The sequence below is a fragment of the Glarea lozoyensis genome (genome assembly GCF_000409485.1).
Source record: "Glarea lozoyensis ATCC 20868 chromosome Unknown GLAREA15, whole genome shotgun sequence".
Lineage (NCBI taxonomy): Eukaryota > Fungi > Ascomycota > Leotiomycetes > Helotiales > Helotiaceae > Glarea > Glarea lozoyensis.
The window spans coordinates 507,036-532,087 of NW_007360989.1; the positions used below are offsets into that span (position 1 = coordinate 507,036).

General features: G+C 45.5%; 7 protein-coding genes across 7 annotated transcripts; 4 read left to right on the forward strand and 3 right to left on the reverse strand.

Moving 5' to 3' along the window:
* Positions 1-1,333: 1,333 nt before the first annotated feature.
* On the forward strand, positions 1,334-2,393 carry GLAREA_05995 (Heme-dependent peroxidase; the record flags this gene model as incomplete). Its single annotated transcript, XM_008081409.1, has 2 exons — positions 1,334-1,446; positions 1,529-2,393. The coding sequence occupies 2 exons, from the start codon at positions 1,334-1,336 to the stop codon at positions 2,391-2,393; spliced, it is 978 nt and encodes a 325-aa protein (XP_008079600.1).
* Positions 2,394-2,737: 344 nt separating this feature from the next.
* Positions 2,738-3,848, forward strand: GLAREA_05996 (uncharacterized protein; the record flags this gene model as incomplete). The annotated part of the gene is made up of 3 exons (XM_008081410.1): positions 2,738-3,149; positions 3,200-3,250; positions 3,298-3,848. The coding sequence occupies 3 exons, from the start codon at positions 2,738-2,740 to the stop codon at positions 3,846-3,848; spliced, it is 1,014 nt and encodes a 337-aa protein (XP_008079601.1).
* Positions 3,849-5,127: 1,279 nt separating this feature from the next.
* GLAREA_05997 (Protein kinase-like (PK-like)) lies at positions 5,128-7,432 on the forward strand (the record flags this gene model as incomplete). Its single annotated transcript, XM_008081411.1, has 2 exons — positions 5,128-6,738; positions 6,839-7,432. 2 exons carry the CDS (start codon positions 5,128-5,130, stop codon positions 7,430-7,432), a joined length of 2,205 nt encoding a protein of 734 aa, XP_008079602.1.
* A 6,376-nt stretch (positions 7,433-13,808) lies between these two features.
* Positions 13,809-15,795, reverse strand: GLAREA_05998 (uncharacterized protein; the record flags this gene model as incomplete). Its single annotated transcript, XM_008081412.1, has 4 exons — positions 13,809-14,219; positions 14,464-14,944; positions 15,012-15,151; positions 15,202-15,795. The coding sequence occupies 4 exons, from the start codon at positions 15,793-15,795 to the stop codon at positions 13,809-13,811; spliced, it is 1,626 nt and encodes a 541-aa protein (XP_008079603.1).
* Positions 15,796-16,346: 551 nt separating this feature from the next.
* Positions 16,347-18,184, forward strand: GLAREA_05999 (uncharacterized protein; the record flags this gene model as incomplete). Its single annotated transcript, XM_008081413.1, has 8 exons — positions 16,347-16,573; positions 16,624-16,741; positions 16,791-16,980; positions 17,037-17,225; positions 17,282-17,496; positions 17,570-17,776; positions 17,828-18,058; positions 18,110-18,184. The coding sequence occupies 8 exons, from the start codon at positions 16,347-16,349 to the stop codon at positions 18,182-18,184; spliced, it is 1,452 nt and encodes a 483-aa protein (XP_008079604.1).
* Positions 18,185-18,786: 602 nt separating this feature from the next.
* Positions 18,787-19,224, reverse strand: GLAREA_06000 (uncharacterized protein; the record flags this gene model as incomplete). The annotated part of the gene is made up of 2 exons (XM_008081414.1): positions 18,787-18,974; positions 19,032-19,224. The coding sequence occupies 2 exons, from the start codon at positions 19,222-19,224 to the stop codon at positions 18,787-18,789; spliced, it is 381 nt and encodes a 126-aa protein (XP_008079605.1).
* A 920-nt stretch (positions 19,225-20,144) lies between these two features.
* GLAREA_06001 (Subtilisin-like protein) lies at positions 20,145-24,063 on the reverse strand (the record flags this gene model as incomplete). The annotated part of the gene is made up of 8 exons (XM_008081415.1): positions 20,145-21,025; positions 21,084-21,202; positions 21,275-21,321; positions 21,454-22,080; positions 22,126-22,446; positions 22,493-23,119; positions 23,645-23,786; positions 23,852-24,063. The coding sequence occupies 8 exons, from the start codon at positions 24,061-24,063 to the stop codon at positions 20,145-20,147; spliced, it is 2,976 nt and encodes a 991-aa protein (XP_008079606.1).
* Positions 24,064-25,052: the final 989 nt, after the last annotated feature.

The following is a 25,052-nucleotide window of genomic DNA, read 5'->3' on the forward strand; positions in this document are numbered from 1 at the left end:
TTGTTTATTCGCCCTTTTTGTAATTTACTGCTGCTAACAATCCCAGTCGACGGAGTTTTGATGGCCGCTAGAGAAATATTTCCGCCCCTTTCGTTCTTCTTCCTCTTTCCTCCTTCAATTGATTCTGTGAAAATTCTTAGTAGATTTCATTCCATTTGAGAAATACTCCTCTTTCTTCTGTTCAGTCTTTCTCTTCGGATTTTAGTACTGCTTGTCTTCTCGAAGAATGAAGTTCTAGAGGTTGTCTTCACAACCACCACCAGTACAGATTTGATATTTTGCTTTCATTCAGCACTTAGCATTCGAGTTAGGTCTTGAAGCAGAATTCTTTCTCATTTTTTGCGTTTATTTAATGTGCATCGGTGTGAGATATTTCCGGGAACATTGGTATGCGCAAGTAGCTTCTACTTATCGATCTGGTTCCTCTCACATTAGAGGACTTCAGGCAGAGTCCCAATTTAGACACGACCTTTGTTGATGTTTGCATCAATAAAACGAGTCAAAGCTGCCTTCGAATTTTGAAGTTGGTTAATAGGAGATGCTCCGTAACCAACAGCCAAATTGATGTTCCAGTGCAGAGCAGATCATATCAAACTTTAGCTTGAGCTTCAAGTGCTTAGCCAAAACCTCTTGTTTTCGCAAAATCTTTGAGATCAGAGCTACCAATCGCGAGGCTTTCTTCCTCTAGAATTGCAAAACACTCGCTCGATATCCAGACCGCCAGATCGAAAAACGACACCGCAATAGCAAGTTTGGTAGGTGGATGATATTTTTGATAGCGGCTACCTTATGTTAGTGATAATGAGTAAAAATACTATCAAGCCTACTATTCACGTCTTTACGAAAACTGAAATGATTCAGATGTGATTGTGTATCAATGAGAAGGAGAGGGGCTACTTTTACTGACTGTTGATGGTACCATAAATTCTCCAATGATTATAAAAGTATAACCGAGGTAGAAAACCAAACTGGTTGATCCAACCTCACATGAAGATGTATCAAGGGAAATAGTCGTCTCTCAATGCCGTGATGTTGTAATGCACTAGTACAGACCCACAATAACACGAGTACGAGAACCACTCCCTCGGTGTCATGGGTGATTTCCTGAATTGTGGGTCATCAGATAAGTGCGAGCCTCGGCATCATGACTCCACTGTTATTATCTTTCGATTTCCTTCAATTACTCATTTTCTCATCTGAATCTTTTTTGTTGTTGCATCTTTGTAAATTCTTTCGCGCAATTAGAACCAACTCTTTCTTGTGTTGCATTTTTCACTAGACTTCTTTAGATATACTTTCTCGCTTGATTTAGACCGCATTCTAGACTGCAGACATGGGTGGCAAGACGGGAGATTTCGAGGCTGTCCGACAGGATATCATCAAATTGTTACACCAACCTGAGTACGATGATGGAAGCGCAGGACCTGTGCTTGTGCGACTGGCATGGTCAGTTAAATCGAGTCTCATGAAACTTTTGCTGCAGCTATATTTTTTTCGCGATTGGGGAATTGTTACTGACAAAAGACAGGCACTCTGCTGGAACATACGATGCCGAAACAGATACGGGAGGTTCGAACGGAGCTGGCATGAGATATGAAGCTGAGGGAGGCGACCCTGCGAATGCCGGTCTACAGCATGCACGCGTCTTTCTGGAGCCCGTAAAATCAAAGCATCCTTGGATTACCTACGCAGACCTATGGACCTTGGCAGGTGTCGTTGCGATCAAGGAGATGGGAGGACCTGAGATACCATGGCTCGGCGGACGAACAGACTACGTTGATGATTCAAAGCTTCCTCCCAGAGGTCGACTACCAGATGGCGCCAAAGGTGCAGACCACTTACGGTGGATCTTCTATCGAATGGGATTCAATGACCAAGAAATAGTTGCCCTGTCCGGAGCGCATAACCTCGGAAGATGCCACAGTGATCGATCTGGTTTCGAAGGCCAGTGGGTCAATAACCCGACCCGATTTTCCAACCAGTACTTTCGACTTATGCTATCCATGCAATGGAAGAAGAAGACCCTCAAGAACGGCGTAGAGCAATTCGTCAATTACGACGAGGATTCTGGAACAGAGTTGATGATGCTGCCAACTGATATTGCGTTGACGCAAGACAAGGCGTTCATCAAATATGTTGAATTATATGCACGAGACAAGGAGGCGTTCTTCGCGGCTTTTACCAAAGTCTTTGCCAAATTGATTGAGCTTGGTATCACAAGGGACGCTGATGGAAATATCACAAATTCGGATAATGAGTTGGGTGGATATCACGCCGCGCCAAAGAAGAAGGCGACTCCCGGTAGCCCAGCGAAGAGTACTGATGATAAAGTTGACCCGAGTGAGGCAGAGCCTCTGAAGGAAGAGAATACGAGGTTCAGGGCGAGGTTGTAATGATGTAATCGAGTGCGCTGTATTATACAATATAGAGCTGGATATCTCCAGCAAAGACCTACAACTAGAATTAGATTATTAGATAAGATTAGTTAGATTAGACCCTCACGAATTGTATGCTCTATTTCCTCTCAGCACCCTGGCTGGAGTTCTTCATTTGCTCAGTATTGCTGATTCTTAGCAACCAACGAAGCAGGAGCGACTTACCCTTGATTTCGCAGACTTCCGCCAGACAACACCAGATCCTCTTCACCACAACATCAACATCTTCATCCATCTTCATCCTCCAACCTATACTCATGCTCGGCATCACCTATTCTCAACAGCTCGGAAACTACCGTAAAATGCGCCTATTTACCGGGCGGCCGTCCGACTTCGAAGGCACAAGCGTAAAAGAAGAGCCCACATCTGCAGTCTGCACCAAATCCGCCTCAATAATACCTACCTACACCAATCCATCCTCGATAGATCTCCCTACTTATCCCATTCAAATCCCTCCAACATTTCGGACACCTTCAACAAGTACTCTTGGAAGAGACAGCGGGGTCTTCGCTAACACGTCTCCTGCTTCTGCTCAGGCAAAATCGGTACTCGAGGACTTTGAGCTAAAGGCTTCGTTGATTGGCGATGGATTCCCTAGCAGGGACCATAAAACCATGGTTCAGGCTATGTTTCTTGATAATATATATTATGCGACGGCGAAATTGCATAGACATAATTGGATACTGAAAGGTGGGAATGAGAGGTATAAAGAGTGTATGTTGTCCAAAAACACGACGAAGGATGGAAACTGAGACGATTTATAGTGAAAACGATGGACCGCTGGGACACCATTCACGAAGACCTTGAACGATATGGTAAGTACCCTATCACTATTCGAAGAAAGAATACTAAGAGCCAGAAGTCAAGGCAATTGAAAATTACGAACGCTGGTTGAACTGCAAAGTTCAATACACTGACGTGGAAACAACGACTCAGCCACCTAGTATTCGTGTTTGGGGTCGTACATTGGCAATTTTGGAGTGCGCTCAGCATTATGCCAACAAATCAGGAAACAAACTTTCAGCAGCAGTTCTCGAGGAATTGTCTCGACCACTTTTCAAATCTCGCAATCCTCTATTAGGAAAACTACACACTGCTTGGACTCGACCCAAGACGTTGGGAAAGGCTGACAAAGAACGGACGGAAAGCCAGCCTCGACTCTCCAGCATCGTGCCTAAGTCCATAATCGCAACCATTGCTGGAGCTGCTCTAGCTGTTCCGGTCTTGGTTATGGTACTTGACCCGAGAATGATCACTGCTGTGTTTGTAACCAGTACTTTCGTTATGGTTGTGGGGTTGATTTTGGCGTATTGGATGAGTGAAGCTCAGAAGCAGGATGTTTTCACTGCGATGGTTGTCTATGCAGCTGTTTGGACGGTATTTTTGACTTGTGAGAGAGGTCTTAGAGGATAGGATCTGGTGGGAGAACTGCTATGCTAGCGGAAGCAATACCCCTATTAATCTTCGGTTACCGACAGCTGCGACTCTTTTGACGTACGACAACAATCCACAGGAGATAGTTGGCCTACGCATATTACCTAATTTCGACTGAGTTCTGGCAAAGAATAATAACGTTCATTCTCCCTCCTCGAAAATGCTCTCCTATGCTGAAATGCATTGATGTTGTCCTTCTCCAAGTGACTCCTTCACTTACTTAGATATCTTGTTTGACAACCGCTCCCGTCCTGCATCACATCCCCTGAAACAAACGCTTAGCCACGCATCCCAACGGGCATATATCTTTAGCGAGATTTGTACCAATGGTATTGCTCACTAGCGAACGTGTACGAACGGATCGTTGGAACTGCTTCCTCCATCTCGACTGTAAAGCATAAGCTGGAATTAGCCGAAGATATAGCTTGTGAGGTCATTCCACGTCTTGAAGCATGTCAAAGAAGATGCTGAAATTGTAAATAAACGTTTGCCAAACGGCAACTATCTATTTCAAGCTCCTCGTTGAAATGTGGTTCTGAAGAGCCAAGTGGGCTTCGTCCGCCCTACCGAGCCGCCGCGTTACGAACGAGGTGGGATTTATAAAGCTTGGACTCGTGGGAGGAGTTCTGGAACGTTACGACGGTTATTCTTGGCGTCACTATGAGGCTAATAATATCTTTGCTTTATAATTGGGTGAATGTTTGGCAGGTAAATTGAAGCTTTCACTTGTAGCTTGTGAGATAAGTTGGAGATATCTCAATGGTGGTTAGGCGAGTGCATATGCATCATAAAGGACATTGCTCCGTTTTTGATAGCAATTTAAGATATCAGACTAGTTTATTCTGGCCGTTTAGCTCGTGTTTAGAGCATTCACTTAGCTTCCTGGTGTTCTTCTTTTTAAATTTGACTATCCAATTCGGACATCGGGGCCCCTCATACCGCGCTAATGTTGCGAGGGGGGCGGTACATTCTCCATATCCCTCATCTCGTCACACCTCACGTCTCGTCTCTCCCAGCGCAATTTCCAACGACGCCTTTGTTTTCAACCTTCCTTTCCAGTCTCGTGTCGCTCACATGTGCTCCTCGCCCATACCCAATTATCCCTCATCTGCCACGGTGTCGCAGGTTGCACTGCATTTGTCGCATTCCTTTGGTCCAGTCGGTACGGAGGAGATCTCGTAGGCCATACAGAGTATATCTTAGCACCAGAATCCGCAGCATTTAAAGTTACCAGGCCCTCCCTCGCCGTCCTCTGGCCATGTCCACCCCCAACTCTCACCCGCCGAGATCGCAGCACATCCAGGGGAGCAGCCACGATGTCTACTCCAACGCGCAGATGGATGCGTCAGCACCACAGAGACATGGGAAGGCAGACGTTGTGAATCAGCACGCTGCAAGAACGAACGCTGAGGTTGGCGTCAGCTTTCCTTCTGCTACTAACGAAGCATCATCTACAATCCCGACTATATTTCATTCTAACACGATTGCGCCGTCCCCGCCCCCAAACCGCGCCTCACCCCCTCCAGATAATAACTCGAGTCTCGCCCCGCTCGATACGACCGCGCGAAACCCGACCTCAGATACCCAACATCCAAGCCCATTGAGTGCAGGCTTACGAATTCAGACCGATATAATACCAAACTACACCGTCACTGCCGCGAGCGCCAACACCGCGACGAGATCGTCGGCCGACTCGATGAAATCCCACTCCACCTCGAGGAATATACCTATTCAACCTGTGAAACGAACCCCGAGTATCAAGAATATATTGGGTACTAGCATGGGAAGCAACTCGGGGTTTGCATCAACACCAAACTCAGCATTGTCTTCTCCTATGCTCAATGCGTTGGCAGATGTAACACCTCTACCTTCTCCACTTCTGTCAGCAGATTCCCCTGGACCATGGAAGAAGCTTGGGTCGAGACCTGGATCAAGAGATATGAATATCCCGTTGACTTCGAATTCGGCGTTGGTGACGGCAAATGGCGAATCATTATCCGCTGCGATAGCAAACCAAAGCAAGAGGAAGGCATATCAAGGACTGGCTATTAGTGCTGGAGAGCCGGTACATACAAAGATGGGAAGTGAGCAAGAAAAGGCTATTGGAGGACACACAAGAAACCGTAGCGTGAGCGAATATAACCCCGATTCGATGCACGTTCCAAAGGCACGCCATGTCGCTGTCTCGGGAACCCACAATGTGTCATTAGACGGGCAGAACGATAGAGTCGTGGACACAATGCGTAGGGAACCGAATTTGGCGGTTCAGCGAGGTCTGGCACCTGTTCCTAAACCTCCTACCCCACCATCAAGTCGGACTGGCGGCGAGAGTAGTGATAGCGATTCCTCGTTATCAAGTACTCGTGTAAAAACACAAAGGAAGTCTCGTTATGAATTTTTTGAAGCAAATACACGCAAGGATTCGAAGAGAAGAAGATGGAGAGCGTTGAAGGTGCTGGGTCAAGGTACTTTCAGTAAAGTCGTACTTGCGACTAGCCAGGCACCGGAAGACGATACTATCGATGAGGATCATGTGTTTGGACAGCCTATGGAAGGTATCATGACGCCTGTTCAAGAGACCAAAATTGATCGCAAGAAGCTCGTGGCGGTGAAAATATGTGAGCATGGGCCAAAGGGAGGCGCCTCTGAGGAACGTGTCGAAATGTCGCTGAAACGAGAGTTGGAGATTATGAAATCGATACGCCATCCATCGTTAGTGGATCTTCTGGCCTGGAGTATCGAGGAAACTCGTGCGATATTGGTTCTAAGCTATTGTGCTGGTGGTGATCTCTTCGAAGTGGCAAGCCAGCATAGGGATCTACTCGTCCCTGGATTATTAAGAAGGATGTTTTCTGAGCTTGTTGGAGCGGTGAGATATCTGCATGACAGGCATATCGTTCATCGGGATATAAAGCTCGAGAGTATGATATACCCATAGTCCAAGTCACGTGAACATTTTACTCACATAGTTAGACGTCCTGGTCAATCTTCCACCAGCAGAGTTATCACGCACGGTCGATTGGGCAACATACCCATATTCCGTAGTCACACTCACAGATCTTGGCCTCTCGCGACGTGTAGCCGATGATGAAAAACTTACCACCCGCTGTGGCTCCGACGACTACGCAGCACCCGAAGTCATAATGGGCCAACCCTACGACGGCCGCGCCACCGACGCCTGGTCCCTTGGCGTCCTTCTCTACGCCCTCCTAGAAAGCAGACTCCCCTTCGACCCGCACCCCAACATGCCTGAAAGCCACAAACAACGATCCCGCACTAGCCATCGCATCGCGCGCGTCGAGTATCGCTGGATCGAATACGCGGGCGACGAGGGGGATCACGAAGCGGATCCTGAGAAGTTCAAGCAGAGGGGTCTGGAGGGCGCGATGGTCGTCACGGAGAATCTGCTTAAGAGGGCGAGGAGTCGGTGGACGCTGGATAGAGTTGCGGAGTTTGAGTGGGTTAAGGGCGGGGTTGCTGTTGAGGGGGGGATTAGGTTTAGAGAGGATGATACGCCGGAAGAGGTGGTGGAGTGCGGGATGGGCGTGATGAGTCCGTTATAACACTAGATTCCTGCGAATGACTGGGCTGCTATCCTTTCTTCGATTCAAGGCTAGGCAGCTATCGTTCGTCGACAGGATGAATCACGTTGTTCACTTCGCCACAACACAAACAATTTTTTCTCTGTTTCAAATGCGTTCACTTCAGGTGTTTTACGTTGGATTTTTGGGGGGGCGGTTCGCGGCGGGTATTGTGATACCAATTTCTACAATTTTTTGGGCATGGGGACTTTTTGACGTTGGAGATTCTTGGATGCACTGCGCTGTTTTGGCGTTGAATTTCTTGTTCTTTTTGAGCTTTCTGGCTCGCTCGTGTTAGGTTGTGAATTCACTTACCGTTCTAAATTTTGGTTTTGTGGATTCGCGTGGCTTGCGTGGATTGGGGCGGTTTGGGGAGGAGGAGATGTTCGTGACGGAGATGGGAGTTGTGAGGAGAGGTTTGGGTGAATGAGGGGATTTAGGAGGGGATTGGAATAAGGGGGATTGGAATAAGGGGGATTGAGGATGTGAGTAGAGAGGCAGTAAGAGGATAAGAGGGTGTGGTTGTGAAATGGCCGAGGAACGCAAACATGGCATAAGCGCACATATAAGCAAAGATGGGTTTCCAGCGAGCAGGGAGGGAGGTGAATGCCTCAGTGTATACCAGAACAAGAGCGAATTGTCGGATTATTTTTAGCGTGTAGCTTGTATTTTTATTTTGGACTGGATTTTTGTTTTGTTTTGATTCGTGTGTATGGAGGTGAGGACGTGGATGCTTTGAGATGGTTGGGCAGGATGGAAATGTGGTTGTGGAGGGGGGGTTTGGAGGGCTGGGTGGCTAGTGAGATGAAGGGGGGGCGGGGGGAGGGAGGAGGGGATTGAGAAGTGAATTAAGAAAGAAGAGAAAAGAAGAGTGGCGACGTGTTAGATAGGATAGGGTAGAGTAGGATAGTGGTAGAGAAAATTTGGGGGTTAGATTGTTAGATTGTGTGCCTGGGAGGTGAAGTGTAATTGAAGGTTGTTGATGAAGTCCTTTGGGACGGTTTTTTTTTTTCTGTTTTTGTGAATGTATTGTTGTGACTGAGTTTTGCTTTTTGATTTGGTTTTGATTTGGTTTTTGGTTTCTCCCTTGGTCGTTGAATTAGTTCGTTTATGGGGACTTTTCATTACTTGCGTTTTTCATCTTTACGCTCCCTCTCAGAAATATTTTGTCACTACAGCTTTGCAAGTGCTACTTGGTGCCGGGGGTCCTGTTGATTTGCGATATTCTTGATTTTTATTCCTTCTCAATATTTTGGCGCCTTCACGCCGAATTCTCGTTGTCTAATGCTTCCTTAGCAACTCCTCAAAACTGATGGTCGGTCAAAAACTGGTCCTCCTTCCCTCGATACGCTCCGAAATGGAGAAAGCAAGCGTCTTAAAAAAGAAATAGGTGTAAAATTCCATCCTTTTCCATGGTCTTCGACGCCTCGACTAAATTATGGGCTTTCCCCCTGGAGTCAAAATTTGTTTCGAAAATGTTACGACTTCGTATCTATTTCTTTGGACACTTTCTGTTTGCAGACTCTAACTGTAAGCGAGTGAGGAAATGGCGATCTCACTGAAATCGACCATGATATAGAGACCCACGCTTGCGTAAAAATTCTGTCAGTTACAAGCTGTTCAGCACTTGGATAAACCTTCGGTCTAATATTCCTAGAGAAGGCAAGAAAGATGATCCGCTAAAAAAGATGCGAATCTGTGGTCTTTCTTATCAGATTTTGCTCGGTTTTGGTATATGGCTATCTTTCCTTCAATCAAAGTGCTCTTTTTCTTTTTAGATGTACCAGCGGGCATGCGGACTTAGGAGAGGCCCATTCTATTGGCGGGTCATCCTTGTGTCAATACAACACGTCCTCGCCGCTCCCGGGCTTTGTTCAGTGGGCTGTTATTAAGTCCCGGTACCTTGCATCCATGCACGTTGGTGGCAGTACGGTGCTCTTTGATTCGATCACGAGCTCTTGTAGGGTAGCATGATCTTTCTGTCGGTGCACGAGGTGAAAGCTGGCTAATGGTCAAGTCAAGAGTTCTTCTACCATACAGGAGTTCAGGAGTCTCTGGATCGAGTGCTTTTTATTGGATCATCTTTGTTCTTGGGTTTTTGAGAAGCAACTATATTGTTAATTCCACTTTGGGTCTTCAATCACTAGCAAGAAGATAAGCCGCAAAGAATTCTGCGCGTCCTACACCGTCTCGAAATTTTTTCAAGGCTGTGTTTGTTACACTTTCCAACCAACCCCTACCTGTGACGTGACACTACATCCCATGGAAGGCTTGACAGAACTTCCATCCAGGTTCGATGTGTGAGGTTATCTCCCACGACAAGGAAGGAGCCAGCCTTGCGTCTCAGCCGTTGCTCATTAACCCAACCGACTGGCCCGTCTATTCATGATGGCCTCAATTCCGGTCGCTGTGCGGCAAAGCGCGTTGGATATACTTCCAAACAGAGCAACGACTGTCAGTGGCTAATGTTAGCAAGGTCTGCGTTGTGGCTGATAACAAACGATTTTACATGGACGAAGATTGGAGGACCTATTTCCGCTGTTTGAGATCTCGTCCAAATGAGGCAATCCTCGCACCTCCCAAAAAGGTAATCCTCGCACCTCCAGCTTGGCATTTTCGCGTCGTGGTGTGGAAAGCTGTGGCGTCAACCTGCAACCACAATTGGGCGATGCTGTTTTCTTTCGCTGGAGCTCTCCGTCTGTGTGTAGCCTCGCACCTGTTTTCGTTTGATATTTCTAGATCCCTTTCCTCCCGTCATTCTAGTATACCAAACAGTTTTTATGCTCAGACCAACCAAGAAATCGATCTCGTAATACATCCGCGATCAAACATTGCATCTAGAAAGTTTTCTGTTCACACAGTGTCAGATTTACGCTGATCTCTCTACAATACCTCGTAGCGTGGCCTCGATCCAGAATCCCAATTGCTTCAAATTTAATGTGTTCGTTATATCTTTCTTTCTTTCGGAGTAGTTGTTAATCCATCAATTTACTTAGCCGCTTCCTCTGCCGATGTCATCGCGCTCTCCGTCGGGCTAGGCTCCATGTTAATTGGCCTCGGAGCTTTGCTCTACACAAGGAGATCGTATAAATTACAAGGTCAGAACCCGGGTATACATATTACGAAAGATGTGTATTAAGAACTCTACAGTTGATGTCGAAAATCGAGCCAATGACGCGGACCAAGCCGTCACGATACATAAGCAAGAGGATATAATCTTTGAAGAGTTGCTTCTACGGAGAAGCTTTGTGAGGAGACGAGGTTTTGGATCCTAGCTGTTGTTCTGCATATGGTATAAACAAGAATACTAGCGAGGTTTGTGTTTACCTAATATACAAAGCTGTGCATTTAGTCATAATGAAGCTTTAAGTGTAACAAAAAACAAGTCTCCACTCTCTCTAAGACGTCTACACCATGCTTCTCGCTATGAAGTTAATCAGGCAGAGCGCGCTGCGTATAGCTCACCGATTTCATTTCTTGAATACATGTCAGAGAAAAGTGCATTTGCCTTCCATCTGGTGGTAAAGGCCCCACTAGAGCTTACCAGTGTTGTTCGCAAGTCACCTGAAGGCGAACCAGGTATTCAGACTTATCCTGTTGAAGCAGTTTAGTGCTATGCTAGAATGAAGTCCGTTCTACTTCTTCCATTCATCTTCGACAAACGGATACAATGGTAGAACGAAGTCCATCTTATTTCTTCCGTGTAGCGGCTAGGCTTTGTACCATGAAGGCTACAGAATAAACCTGAAATGGCGGGTATAGTTTACCTTTTGCGCACGAGTGTTGTCTATCGTGTTCTCGTACTTGGCTAGACCGTATGGATTGGACCGATGGTTATTTGTTTGGTTTACTTTTGTTCTATTTATACATTGACGTTAATAGGATAATACCTGGTACGATTTTCACTTACGAGCGTCTTGTATTACTCTTTGATTGCAAGTTACGACGTACCTCAATACTCTTCATTTTTGTGAGTTATTGTTAGTTGCATCGCCAACTTCTAGCGAAACGGTGATCCCGATTGCGCGTACACCTCCCTGTCACTGGAAAATTAGCTTCTTGATCTTACATAGGATGGCTATCTGATCAGGTCAAGATTTGATGTTTGAGCTGCACTGGGCCGCCAGTACTTCACTACTCAATTCGCCCGTCACTGCCAAGGTCCGCCCGTCGTTCGCTTCCCGTTCCGAGGTCCCCCGCAGTCGTTCGCTTGGCCACCTAAATGCAGGTGATGTGTTCCACATTGAGAGCATGGGCGATTTCAGATGTGGGCGATTTCGTTGAATTTTCATCTGCAGTTCCAATGATTTTGGGCAGTCAACACAGTCTACCTGTCAATTTAGTGCAGTGGTGCTAGCTAAACGACGAGTTCTAGAAATGACCTTCGAGCTAAACATCTGGCTAATTATACATGAACAATTATAAATCATGAAGTGTGGTCGATGAGGTGTTTGAATTCTCCAGTAGCAAAAACCTTGGGGATTTCGAGCCATCTGAAATATAGTTTGCTTCCGCTTTTTCGATACATATCCTAGAGGTGTCCAAAATGATGTTAAGATGCTGTTGCAATTCTACCTCGGTGTGCTGGCCCTGACCTGGATCGGCCCCTAGGGTCTTCTACACCAGGCACCATGTACGGTGGTAACCAGTGAAGTCGAAGTATAAATCGCCCTTTGATGTGTATGGCTGAAGGTGATGTTTGGGCACATTACGTAGAGCGTGGTGTGGCGCAGACTCGTGGTGCAAGCCAATTATCAAGGGTATCTATTGGCAGCGCAAATTTGAGGCTTTCTTGATTGGGCAACGGCAACTTCATGTTCACGCGAGAACATACACTGCACGGCACTTATAGGGGTCGCGTCCCCTCCTGCACAGAACAGGCGGTGGGCAAGACTGATACTTGCCTTGCTCACACCTAATGATAATATGCACCAGAACATATAAAGGAATTGTCCCATTCCTTCCACTGATTGCTTTCAGTCTCATACTTCAATACAATCACACGTCACCTCCAATATTGTTTGCTTCCAACTTTTCGAAACTTCTCTACATTTGTTCTAGTGTCCTCAACTTGTTGAAATTATTGGCCACTATCACCGCTTTTGTCGGCGAATTGTTCCAAATTCGGTACTCTCTGAAACAAAAGTCCCGTGCTCTCTCAACCTTACTTCAATCCAGTGATTTTGAACCTCGAACTTGTGGAAACCATTGGCTTCAGTTCAGGATGTGTTAGTCCTTCTCACATACCACTTTTGCACCGCTAATGGTTCTTGATTACCCAGTATCGTCTACCGATATTATCACCCTTTCGCTTGGATTCGGCTCGTTGGTCGTCGGAGTTGCTGCTTTATTGTATACGAGGAGTCTGTCTAAGTCGCAAGGTTAGCAGTCTAGTGACTTGACCATTGAACAAACTCTAAGAGGTCACTACAGGAGATCTTGAGAGTCGAGCAAGCAGTCCCAACCGAGGAGCTATAGAATACAGGCAAGAAGGTGTTATTTTCGAAGAGTTGCTTTTGCGAAGGACTTCGATGAAGAGGGGAGGCTTTGGATCATCTAATCGATAATCCGATTTTCATTGAGAAGAGCACTGGAGAGGGTTTACACATACATTTGTTTGAAGTAGGAGAAGTCGACTGGACGAAAGTTTAAAGACAATTGACGATCACATCTCGAGGTCCTGAGAACTTGGGAAGCGTACAAAACACTATGAATTTGCTCTTTCTGGTCGTTGGTATGCTGCTACCTTTGGTTTTTTTTCCTTCCAAACAATTACAACTTACAATACAATAAGGATCTTTTCATGCCTTGGCTTAAGCGAGTCGTCACTCTTCGATATCTCTATTCCAGTCATTTCCCCTTGGGAATGTGGCCATCCACCAGTTATTAGCATCGTTATTTCATAGAAGTCGCGTTTTACCTCTGTTTCAAAGAGCTATCAGACGCGTTTTATCCTCGTGATTTGCCCACGAAGGGAAGTTCACTACTCCTTACTTTTCTTGTAACCAAGAGTTGAAGCTCAATATTCTCAATGGTCTTGCCATCTTATTGGCCGCATCTGATGCTCACGCCGTTGGCAGACTTGAGCACAATTGGATTGTTTTATTCTCCTGCAGAGACACAACCAGAAGATAATTACAGCTTATTGTCAACCGTTGAAGTAAGTGTCTATACCAGAGGTGAAATTGTAACAAGGAAGACTGACTTAATACTAGTATTAGTTTAACTAGTCTAAGATAGTTCTCTATGAAGAAAGGAAAAGAATTCTGATTGCGAAAGTATGTAGTTTTAATATTATCTATAGCATATAGTTGACAACAGGTAGTATTATAATACTGTAAGATATAATTCATATATTTTATTCCTTTACAGGACATTTTAAACACTTATCGAAAGCTAATTCGTAGTTTTTGCCTCCGTTGTTGTCCCAGAGTTCTAGCCCGTCTACTTCGTAACGAAGGCAAAAGCTAAACCGATTCGTTCCCTGATATAAGTCGTTACCAAGGTCAACATTAAATACAAACCTGTCCCTCCCGTCCTTCGCAGTTATGGTGAGGGATTGGGAGTACTCTGCTGTCCTCTCTGCTTGTGTTGTCCAGTTGTCATTGCTGAAACGAATACGTACGCATTTGTGGTATGAAATGTTTGTCACAGCTACAATACCCACCAATGTTTCAGAGTCCGAATGTAGAGATATACTCTCTAAGCTAATTTGTTGGTCCCGACGTTCTAAACTGTTCAGTGTAGATCTAAGGTTGCTCAGTCTAACCTATAGGTCCAAGAAGAATTGTTAGGACCCAGCTTCTTACACAGGTAAATCCAAAAGAATCCCCCTCCACTTAAAGAACAATACGGAGCAACCACAAAAATAACCGTGCTAGCAAAGTGACGCCAAAATCCAGAACTATCAATAGGAGAATATCGCTTGCTTGTGGTTCACATATAAACCTAAGGATACCTCCTAACGTTGTCCACCGGCGCTGACTCTCAAATTTCAATCGCTGCGATCTCACATGGCCGCAAACTTTTCGCAGCGAGTCAGATGGTGGCATACAAGCTCCTAGCCTCTCTATATCCTTGAGAAGACTCAAGACCGCCAATCTGCAGACGTGTTCCTGTTGAGGAGCTTTCAGACTTCGAGCACGGCTGTAAGCAGCTGGCCCTATCTCAAGCGTCAACAACCCGACGACTTCCACTAGCCTTGGTCTCGTGGTTGTGATATCGACAGCGTGAACACCCAGACATGATGTTTGAACGGCTCTTATCGCACCGACTGCGTTATTCTGGGTTTCGGCATTTACACGTTCTTCGTCTTGTGCCAGTTTTACCATATCCTGTGCATGCTGGACCAACTTGGCTGCTTGTCCTTGAAGTCCCTTTATTTTTTCAATCTCGTCTGGCAGGCTTTTACACTTCTCCGCTACTTGCTCTATCGTCTTGACCTCATCCTGGATCGCTTTTGCTGTATTATTGTGCATCTCGAGAAGTCGTTTCCTGGGATCGCAGGTTAGCAACGGGATTTTGGATTATTCTGTCGTGGCAGTCTAGACTAAGTGCATACGCCTTCTTATTTTTACTATTACCTATTCCGATCTTAAACCAATTAATTGCTTGAAAAGCTAGAGCGCCGACTAACAACGGAGGGAATGCAGCGCTGGCTCCAAGGAATCCAAGACCCACAACACCAGCAGCGGTGCCCTCCTATAACCCGTCAGCATATTCCTTCTTATCACGGCAGAGTTGAGTAATACCATGAAATCTTCCTTCGCAGCCTGAGCATTTTGTTCTATACTATAACCCAGGGATTCCAGCTGACTTTGTTGACTTCTGATTTCAGCGACCATATGATTGACCTTCTGGATAGCTTTTGGAACGTAGTCCTCGGCTTCTTTGAGTTGCAACTCAATGCTCGCTTGCTTGGAAGAGATCTTTTTCTGAAGTTCGAGAACATCAGAACTGTAAATTTGAGAAAGCTGGACTGTTGCCTGCATGTGGTGATCGAGTTGAATCTTAAGCGCAGCTATCAATCCCTCAATATCGCTTTGAAGGCGTGTAAAAGCAATATTCGATTGGGAAGCGGTTAGGGGGAGATCATCTTGACCGGCCAGCGCTGATAGTACCAGTGCGAGCTCCACATCTTCAGCGTCTACAACATCTTTGGGAGTCCGATTCGCGAGACTTGTAGTAAATTGTGCAAGTGTGGTGACTACCCGGAATGCGGCCAAAGCGGATTGCTCTTCGTCGTGGATTTGTGTGTTTTCTGCAGTCGTGATGGATTGTTCGAGTTTCGATAGGTTGATTCTCAGCTCTGCTTGCAAAGACTCAATTGACATTTCCGAGCCCATTTTTTGGCAAGATAAGAGTGCTGCTAGAAGCCTTTTCTTTAATAGATCCTGTACGGAGGTATGATCTTCATCGTGATGAGAATGGGTTGAGCGTTATTTAGCGCCCAGCTGGGAATGCTCATGCAGGCTTGTGATGAGCCACCACCAAGTGATTCTCACCTCCAGGAAACACTTCCAAAGGGGAGTTCTCGCTCCAGCCTTGCCCGATGACCTGCATCGAGCAAATCACATACGTATGTTCTCAAGGAATCTGCAGTTGAGGCGCCGAAATCCAATAGTGATTCTATTTGATTCTCTAGCTCAATCGTAGCGAGGCGTTCTCAGATCGTCGCCGTTTAAAACTCGTGCTCTCCATGGGTGAGTACCCATTAAGAAGCCGCAAAAACTGTGACTGTCTATCGAGGGCACTGCTTAAGACGTAGCTTCCTGAGGCAATATTACGCCACCAGCTTTGCTTTTGCAAGTCATAAAGGCAGAGCGTTATGCTTTCCGATTGACCTGACCTTTGAATTTCATCCCTGGCCTAATAGTCTTTTACATCCAAAATCACGATGAATCACAATCACGCAGATCACTCTCCTGAGAAGATGGAGCTTATCGTAGCAGAAGTGAAGCGTGTCCAAACTAATTCCATCAGCGTCCTCGAAACAGATTGGGCAATGACGCTGGGCTCTGCTCCGGTTGCCATCGTGATTATCGGTCGCTGCATATTGCTTTCGTCGACGCCAAATGCTGTAACACTCACCTTGTCGGACAATAAAAGTTCGCGGAAGCTGGAGTAAGTGTGCAACTACAAGCCCGGTTGGATGGCCGCTGATCGTGAAACAGGTCAAAATACTTGAGAGTGAATCTAGTCGACATCGCGCAAGTGGGCCGCAGCGCGTTTATGGACGCGGAGATTGGTATGGCAAAGATTAGCGTCTTGTCGCAGGATCTTGGGCGCAATGTGAGTCCATACAATCGATAGTAACAGCTCTGCTAATCTCTTGCTATAGCTCGACAATCTCTCTAAGCTCTTGCGTCTCCCACCAAGCGTTACGTCCGCGAAATTCGTTGAAATCCAGTTGAAGGCTCTCGGAGACAAAGCGATAGCTTGTGAGGAGGAAGCGAAGAGAATTGCTGGTATATTCAAAGCTTGGAGGGACAAGACCGATACACTGCATCTTGCTGTTCAAGAAGAAGCGGGTAAGAAGTGCAGGGAATTTCCTGCTGCAAGGTGACTTGGTGCTAACATTCTATAGTGGGCACTCAGGTGGCCCTTACAAAAGCAGAGACAAAGCTAAAGTTTGAGAGGGAAAAGGTAGACAAATCCAAATTGGCTAAAGATGTGGCTGCACGCGAACTAGGATTTCAGCAGTATAAGTTGGGTCAAGCATATGCAACCCGAGAACACGTGGGTGACGAGTTGAGTGGAGATGCCGGAGTGGCAAGTATGTCATGAACCTAATCAACCCCTTGCTACTTTGCAGTCGTTGACAAGCCACAGTGAGTGCCGGTATTGGGATCGCCTCAACCATCCACCCATTGCTAGGGTTAAGTCTAGCCGCCATCACGGTTTTCGGTATTTGGGCTGTTGACGACAAGTGCGAGACTGCGGAAAAGAAGCATGAGGAGAAGTTGAGAGCGCTCAAAGAGGCGCAGCTTCAGGAAGAGCTGGCTAGAGTAGAAGTTGAGGAATTTCTAAAGAGCGGAAAGTCACTGGTAAGAGTTCAACACAGATAAAGCCATGGTAAAATAATAATGCGTGAGTTTTTTGCTTACCATGCCGTAATAGGACAGAATCAAGGACGTGCTACATCTTGCTCTTGGAAATTTGCAAGAGCTGCAAAACGAGATTGCGTGTCTTCTTCTCTTCTTCTCAAACGTAGTAAGCTTCGTTGATGTTCTGATGAACATCTATCGTGGGGAATTTACGGAGTATATGGGTGCCCTGGGAAGCAACGAGATCAACGACACGGCAATAATGGCTGTGCTAGAACAAGTAAGAATCCAATCGCCCTAGTGAAGGGTCTTGAACTAAAGTTTCTGTCAGATGGTGCAGCCGGTAACAACCAGCATTAAATGTCAGTTCTTGGTTATGCATCACGTCGCGAGCGCCTACCATACGATTTCCAACAAGCACATCATGCCCGGCTTTGTAGAGATCAGCTCATTGGGTCTCACCAGCACCTCTCTGACTGAGCAAGACATCGATGCGAAAAAAACCAAGCTTATCAAATACCAGCAAGAAAATGCACCAAGCGTGAGAGCTATCGCGCAGGATGTAGGTCATTAGCATGATTCTGTAACATATTTCGCTAACGCCATGATTCAGGCTCAGAAAGCTCTCAAGCTCAATATCTTTTCGATCACCCAGGAAGCCATGCAAGGGTTGATGATATCCTCGTAATCTTCTCTCACTCGAGGAGCAGCCACGATCAAATGATCCAATTTTTAGTGTAGAGATAAACAGCTGATTTCGAGTGGGCAGTTGATGTGAATAATTGGAACTTTTGGCGTTGCCCGTTTTCCTCTGAAGACGTACCTTACAACTGTTATTTTGTAACAATTTTAGAGCGGAATATAATTTCGATGGTCTATGAAAACGAATGTTTATCTCATAGATCAAACACAAACCTGGAACTTTCTCGTTTTCCTGCATTTCCTCTTTTGTCTCATTTTGGACGAACCAGACTCCTAGCTTTCTCGTAGCCACGACAACATCGCGGCATGTGTTAGGTATTTATTTCAGATGAGAGCCTGTCTTCATTACCTCCAGGCATGACAACGGTACGGAATGAGGAAAGTCACATTACACGAAGAGCGCGTAGTAATAGAAGTAGAGGCTACGCTATCATTAGTTACCGCCACAGAGACTAAAAATGACGCCAAGATATCATATTCTTATTCTCCATCAACCTTTAGACACTTCGTCATCTCCGATATCAATTATCCACCAATCACCACACCATCAAAACATCCATTAGCCTCGATGCAACACGCTCGCATTCATTACAGAACATAAACAGTAGTAATGTTCTCCCATTCTATAACAGGTCTGAGCCAAACTGGAACATGAATAGTCTTCCTCTTCGGAGTCTCGCTATCACTTGGGGCACCGGGGTACGGCGCTTCAAAGCTCCCAGGAACTTCAATATTGGCGCTTTTCTTTCCTGGTATGAAATTCACTTCATCGGGTGCTAATGTAACATGTCAGCTTCGAGCATCTAGTAGACAAGAAATGAAAATACACATACTCGTAGGTAACCTGTTGAATTCTTCTTCGCTGATGACCTTGAAGTCCTTTGTTGCGGAGTTGTAGATTAATTTCTTGGTACTCTTGGTTTTCTTGCTGACTGGCATATTGACGATTTGACTCGAGGACTTTGGATTTAATGTTGGAGGCGGACTGAGTCTGTAGTTGTAGAAGGAAGGGATGAGGTGGACCATGTTTGCTGATTTATGGGGGTTTCTTTGTTAACAATTCTTTGTTTGCCGATTGTTGATGTTGTTGGTGAATAAAAGTTGTCCGGATCTGGCGACTCACAAAATTTGGGCTGGTGGATGATTCTTATTTCACATCGAATGTCACAATCCCAATCCAATTATAGACTGGCCCATTTTGAGGGTCGTTGTTGGTGAGACCGTCACCAGTGCCGCGCGCGTGCTCACTTGGTCACGCGACCTTTCAATGCGAAACGTTTATGTCAAACTCCTTCTCAATGAAAGTACATATCACAGTCTGCCCGCTGAATTTATAACTTTGCTGAGATGATTGATGCGATATTAGCTTCTATTCAATACATATCCAAGATACTGTCTTCGAGGTTCCACCCCCCCCTACTTCGCTAATGATTGGCTGACGAGGAGAGCAGGCGAGAATTAAGCGAGCCCCGCTACCCCTAAATGGACCTGGCGATCCTGGATTCAAACCACTTTCGACAGTTTCTTGGTACAGTGCGTTCAAAAGATTTATGCCACATAACGATCAGTCATTAACCAGATCTAATAGATGCGGAAGTTTCGTATCACAGTGTCATAGAAAGAAACAAAATCAAGAAGCCCCTATCAAAGAAAAGAGGACGAGATCTAGACGCAAAGTGCTAGCAATATATTTTTCCACTGTATGATTAATCGTGAATACCGACTAATAATCAATGATTAAATTACTAGCTAATTATAAAATCACTCATAATGATTAATCGTGATGAATCATTAATCGTTAATCATTGAGGAGCCTACAGGTAAGGAAAGGATCGCCACCTACATACCCAGAGTCCTGACCCGGAACGTGCCCGGCTTTTATACTCCTAAATTTCACCCAAAATGAGCGCTGAATCTCTTTCCATGTGAGCATCTAATCTGCGCCATTATAATGGCCAAAAAAGTCGAGGGTCCACATTTCCGTAATTACTAAAGCCAACTCCTGATGCTAGACACATATCGAAAAGTCTGCGAGTACCTGATTCCGAATCCCAGATTAACTGATTCCATTTGTTATAGATAGAACCTTTTCCTGGCATATAGTATGCATCCAGATTGATGACTGCGGCAACGGTTGGAACAAAAGTAAAGCTTAAGTCCTTGAACTTGCCCGATATAGAACTACCAATCTGAGGATCTATATTAGGGTCTGTGACGAACTCATCATTGGGTGGTCCATTTTTGACGTGACCTGGGCCTTTTGGAAATATCATACTATGCCACGCGTCCGAATCGCGGGGCACTGGATCATAATCAGTGTATAGAGTTATTTCACTCCGTTGCTGGCCGTCCCAGGTGTAATTTCCTTGCTTGCAAATTACATGATGTGCCTTAGTGGTATCAAGAGGTTTGGTAGAAGCGCTCGTAAGGGGTTCAGGTGATGCTGATGCCACACTATTGACGGATTCGACACTTGTCACTGAAGCAACGGGCGTGACGCTTGTAGAGGAAGCTTGTTGAGGGTCGTTCTTCACGCAAGGCTGATTTTGGTCATCTTGCCGTCTAGAAGTTTGACCGGATACCTGGCATGCTGGAGCACCATTCCGAAGTAGAGGATTTTCGCCGTTGTATAAGAGATTGACTGTTAGTCCGCCGGGCTGGTTTGGTGTTCTTTCCCATGATAATTCCCTGACGTAGTCTCTGACCAGTTTGACCCAGTCTAGACCTCCACGGTTCTCTTGGGGAAAACCATTAAAACGCCTTACTAATTCATTCATGTGTTCGGAGTTGTAGAAATTTGCTATCATACCGGCTACCACTGGTGCGGCTAAGTTTCCTTATTAGTGTGATTTCAGAAACCAGTTTCTATAGTGTGTCTTATTTACCGTATGAGGATCCAGACACCTTCGTAGTGTCATACAGGTCATCACTGACGTCGGTATTGTAGGCAGGCGCATACACGTCGATTTGGGCGTTCGGCCAACGATCTGGCCATGGCAAATACCTTAAGTTAAGGGCTATTAGCCATTTGACTGATCAATTGCATAGTTAGGTAGAGTCCTGAGTTGAAGCTTACGGTTGACCACTGAATCTTGTCCCATCGGTACCGCATGCTCCAACGACCTAGATATCATTAGCCGGCTTAGTCGCAGCTTGCAATTCGACCAGGTAACCAAGTCACCAAGTATTGATCACAATGGGATTCCCAGTCCTTCTCGCAAGGATGCGCCATGGTGCTTTATGTTTGAAACTTACAATTAGTGGTAAATAATCAGGACTGCTGGCCGCTGATGCAGAAGAACTCCAGACTGCAGGGACATCTCTCAAATTAAACCTCTTATCATGATCTTCGTCAGGGTGATTACTTCCAGAAGATACTGTGACGACAACTCCTAGTCGAGTGAATCTCGACAGCCAGTCGTATTCTTGGAAATTAAAATCTCCATCGGCGGGGATCAAGCCGGTTCGACTATCCTCTGGCTCATCTAAGTCGAACTCAATAGCGTTAGAATTGGTAATTATGGTTCGCATATTCACATAGGCATTCGGACCGCCCGTCGCCATCTTTAGTCTTATATCTTGGAATATCAGCTGGTATGCATGGTAGAGGCAGGAATGGCAGAAGGTAATCTCTTCATCGTCCTCTCCGTCTTCTGAAGTAGGAAGAGCTTTCGGAAGTCGTACGATCGTTACGTCTACTGACCTCCCTGTCCCATAAGGGTCATTGATAAGTTTAGAGAGTATCTTTGTGCCATGATGATCACCTTTTGACGAGTCATCTTCTGTAGAATCAGTCTCAAAGCGTTCAGATTTTGTTTGGGGAACCGCCAGACCCCCTGGGTGGAGCCATTCAACGTGATTTGGGTCGATATCAGCCCATATCTACTCCCGTTAGCAAGGCTTTATAGCAATAGATCCTGTACTAACATTACTCTCCTCCGAACACCCAGAGTCAATCACGTAAACACGGCTACTAGGTTGCTCAAAAGCATGATATGAGTAGGTATCAATATCAGCCAAGTCTACACCGTCAGGTTGAGAGACCATCTTTAGGTCATCCACTGCACCATGTTGATGGCTCTGGGTTTCTGGGGGAAGGAATTGTACTGGTCTTGTCCGCTTCCGTAATGTGCTTTCATTTCTATGTTCCATCTTCTTCTGGGGGAACTTTGCAGAGCTAGGTCTTTTAATAGACCTTCGAGTATGACGGCGCGGCTTTTCTTTGCTCGGATCTTTAATTGTCTCAACCTTCTTTCATTAGACCTACTCATAATTCCAGAAGAGAATAACTAACCGCAGGCTCAGTCTTATAGAAGCTTTCTTGTTCTGGTGTAAGGTATTGCGCCCAGAATACAACGAACTCATCTTCAAACCCATTAGTCCAAAGAGTTCCTGGATCTGTCTCTTTTTCTAATTTCTCTGTAAATTCGTTTATAATTTGTTGTGGTATTCCCTTCTTCGGGGAAATGTGGTAAAGTGTAGTAGACGGTTTATCGACTTCGTCAGCTGTTCCTTCTGATCCTTTTTCAGCTGGCTTGCTGGAATCGTCGATTTGCCGTTTAGACCGTCCTCTAAAGGATCCTTGAGAGTCTTTTCCGGTGGCGGTGAACAAAGATGGAGAATTGGCTGATGCAGATAAGATCTGGGACTGAGACTCAGACTGAGTAGGATTGATAGTAGAGTCAAGCGATAAATCGAGGAAAGCAGAACCACTCTTGGCCGTAGATATGTCGTCCCCAGAGCCTACCGGCAGAGCCGTAGATGTACTGCTATCCAAAGCATTACCACTGCTGGGTACTGAAGGTCTGCCATCAGATACAGGCGTTTCCTCGACATTTGAAGATTGAGGGTTGGACGGTATTAATGAAGACTCAGGACCGTCAGGCAGTAGGTCTGAATTGACAGTTACAGTGGGAAGCTGCTGTAAGAGTTAGAAAGAAGATTCAATATGTCCAAAAGCTCACGTTGGTAATAGCGACAGGGACTGAGTTGGCTTGCGGCTCTTGCGCTAGACCGGAGAAAACGAGGCTAAATACCCCGAGAATTGCTAGACTGAGGGCCCTCATACTGACAAATCCAAACATGAATTTGAGGAGGTAGAGCAATAATGCTATGTGGGATAGGCGATTTAGTGTTGCGTATTGTGAATAATGCGCGTATCATAAACTTAAGTTAAGGTTGAGAATAAGGTTGAGAATGATAGTGTAGAAAGGAAGAAGAGTTTGAAAGTAAAATAAGCAGGAGTCGAGCTTTTATACACTACTTAATTCGCTTGATGTCGGTTGTCGTTAAACTCATTCCTGATGTTAGTATTCCTCACTAGGTAGAGTATACCTTAGTGCTAACCTAGGCTAGATAATTTGGGTAGAGTACCCTACCTAAATCTAACCTCCTAGGTAGTGGTATACCCAAACAAGTGTATATTAAATAATAAGTTATGTCGTACCTTATCTCTCGAAAATAAGTTCTCCCATTCGTCAGATGTCCCAGAAAGGTATCGATAGGAATTCAAGTTACTTGTCTGATCAACTGTAGATTGGGTTGATGAAGTATTTCCCGGTGTTCGAGAAGCACCGGAAGTGGACAATCTGTGTAATCGTTAGAGTTGAGAATCGCAGTGACGGGGTCTATAGATCTTGGAGATGAAACGTACGCATGAGATCCAGATTGTTTGTTTTGCTGGATATCTTCTGGAGGATTCCCATGACCGTATAGGGGCAATTTAAGTTTTCGCGATATATTTTTCGATGAAGTAATTGATTGTGAATTCGGTAGTTCGGGAGTGCGACTAGAGTTCGAGACTAAAGAACTTCGAGGTGTATGAGTTTCTGGATCCCTTAACAAATCCGGCCCTTTCTCTGCCATTTTGATGCTGTTTTACTCAGGTTGGAGAATGGAAAGTGTTCCGAGACGTCGGCTGATGAGCGCTCGCAATGGAAAGGGTAAGTGGAAGTCAAAAATCGCGATCAGGTTGACAAAATCTCGTACGTTTTGTCGATCACGCAATACCGTACATTTCGAAAATTGTTCTAATCAGGAAACAATACTCTATTCGGCTGGAGCAACGCTAGTCGCCCGACCTCAACCCTTCCAGGTTAGACGCCAGTGTTCTAAGCGTGCATCAAATATCCTGCCACGGGCAAGGATATCTTGACGACTACTTTCTTGACAACACGGTTGGCGAGCTAGCAGTGAATAGTGAAATCTGATCCTCCGAAAAAGTCGTCTATCCGAGTTTTGGTGTGGGTCCTTCCTTTATTCGGGCTCCGATCCGGTTCCGTCAAGCTTTGTGTAACCTTACTCCTCTATAGTGGCAAATACTTACCGTATTAATGCGGCGTTACGGTATGTTGCAGCGAAAATTTTCGCCCATATGCAAGTATTATATAAGTATTTTACTATGAGACGTATACTAAGAGGCCAAAAATGGGGGTGAATTGCGGAAAAACCCCGGGTGGCACGAATGATGGATGCACTGACTATATATCTTTGAATAAAAGTAAACTGAAGAAAAACAGCTTGGGTGGTTTAGTGGTAAAATCGATGCTTGCCAATGGTTCCAGTCAACTGGTATCCATGAATGCATTGGCCCCGTGTTCGATTCACGGTCCAAGCAAAGAAATTTCGTTTTTTTTGGCATTTTTTCTGTTGGACAGACCACAAGTACACGCGCCAGACGTTCAAAGGACTCGTGTAGCGAGTACAGGGATGCGGGGAATGCAACTTTATGTATGTTGGTGGAATACATCGACGTGCTCCATTGAAGAAAGCTGTTATGTCCTTTTTGCTTCTCAAGAGCGGGCTATATGGCTTTTTGCGAGCATTCCATAGAGTAGGAGGAAAATCTAGAACTA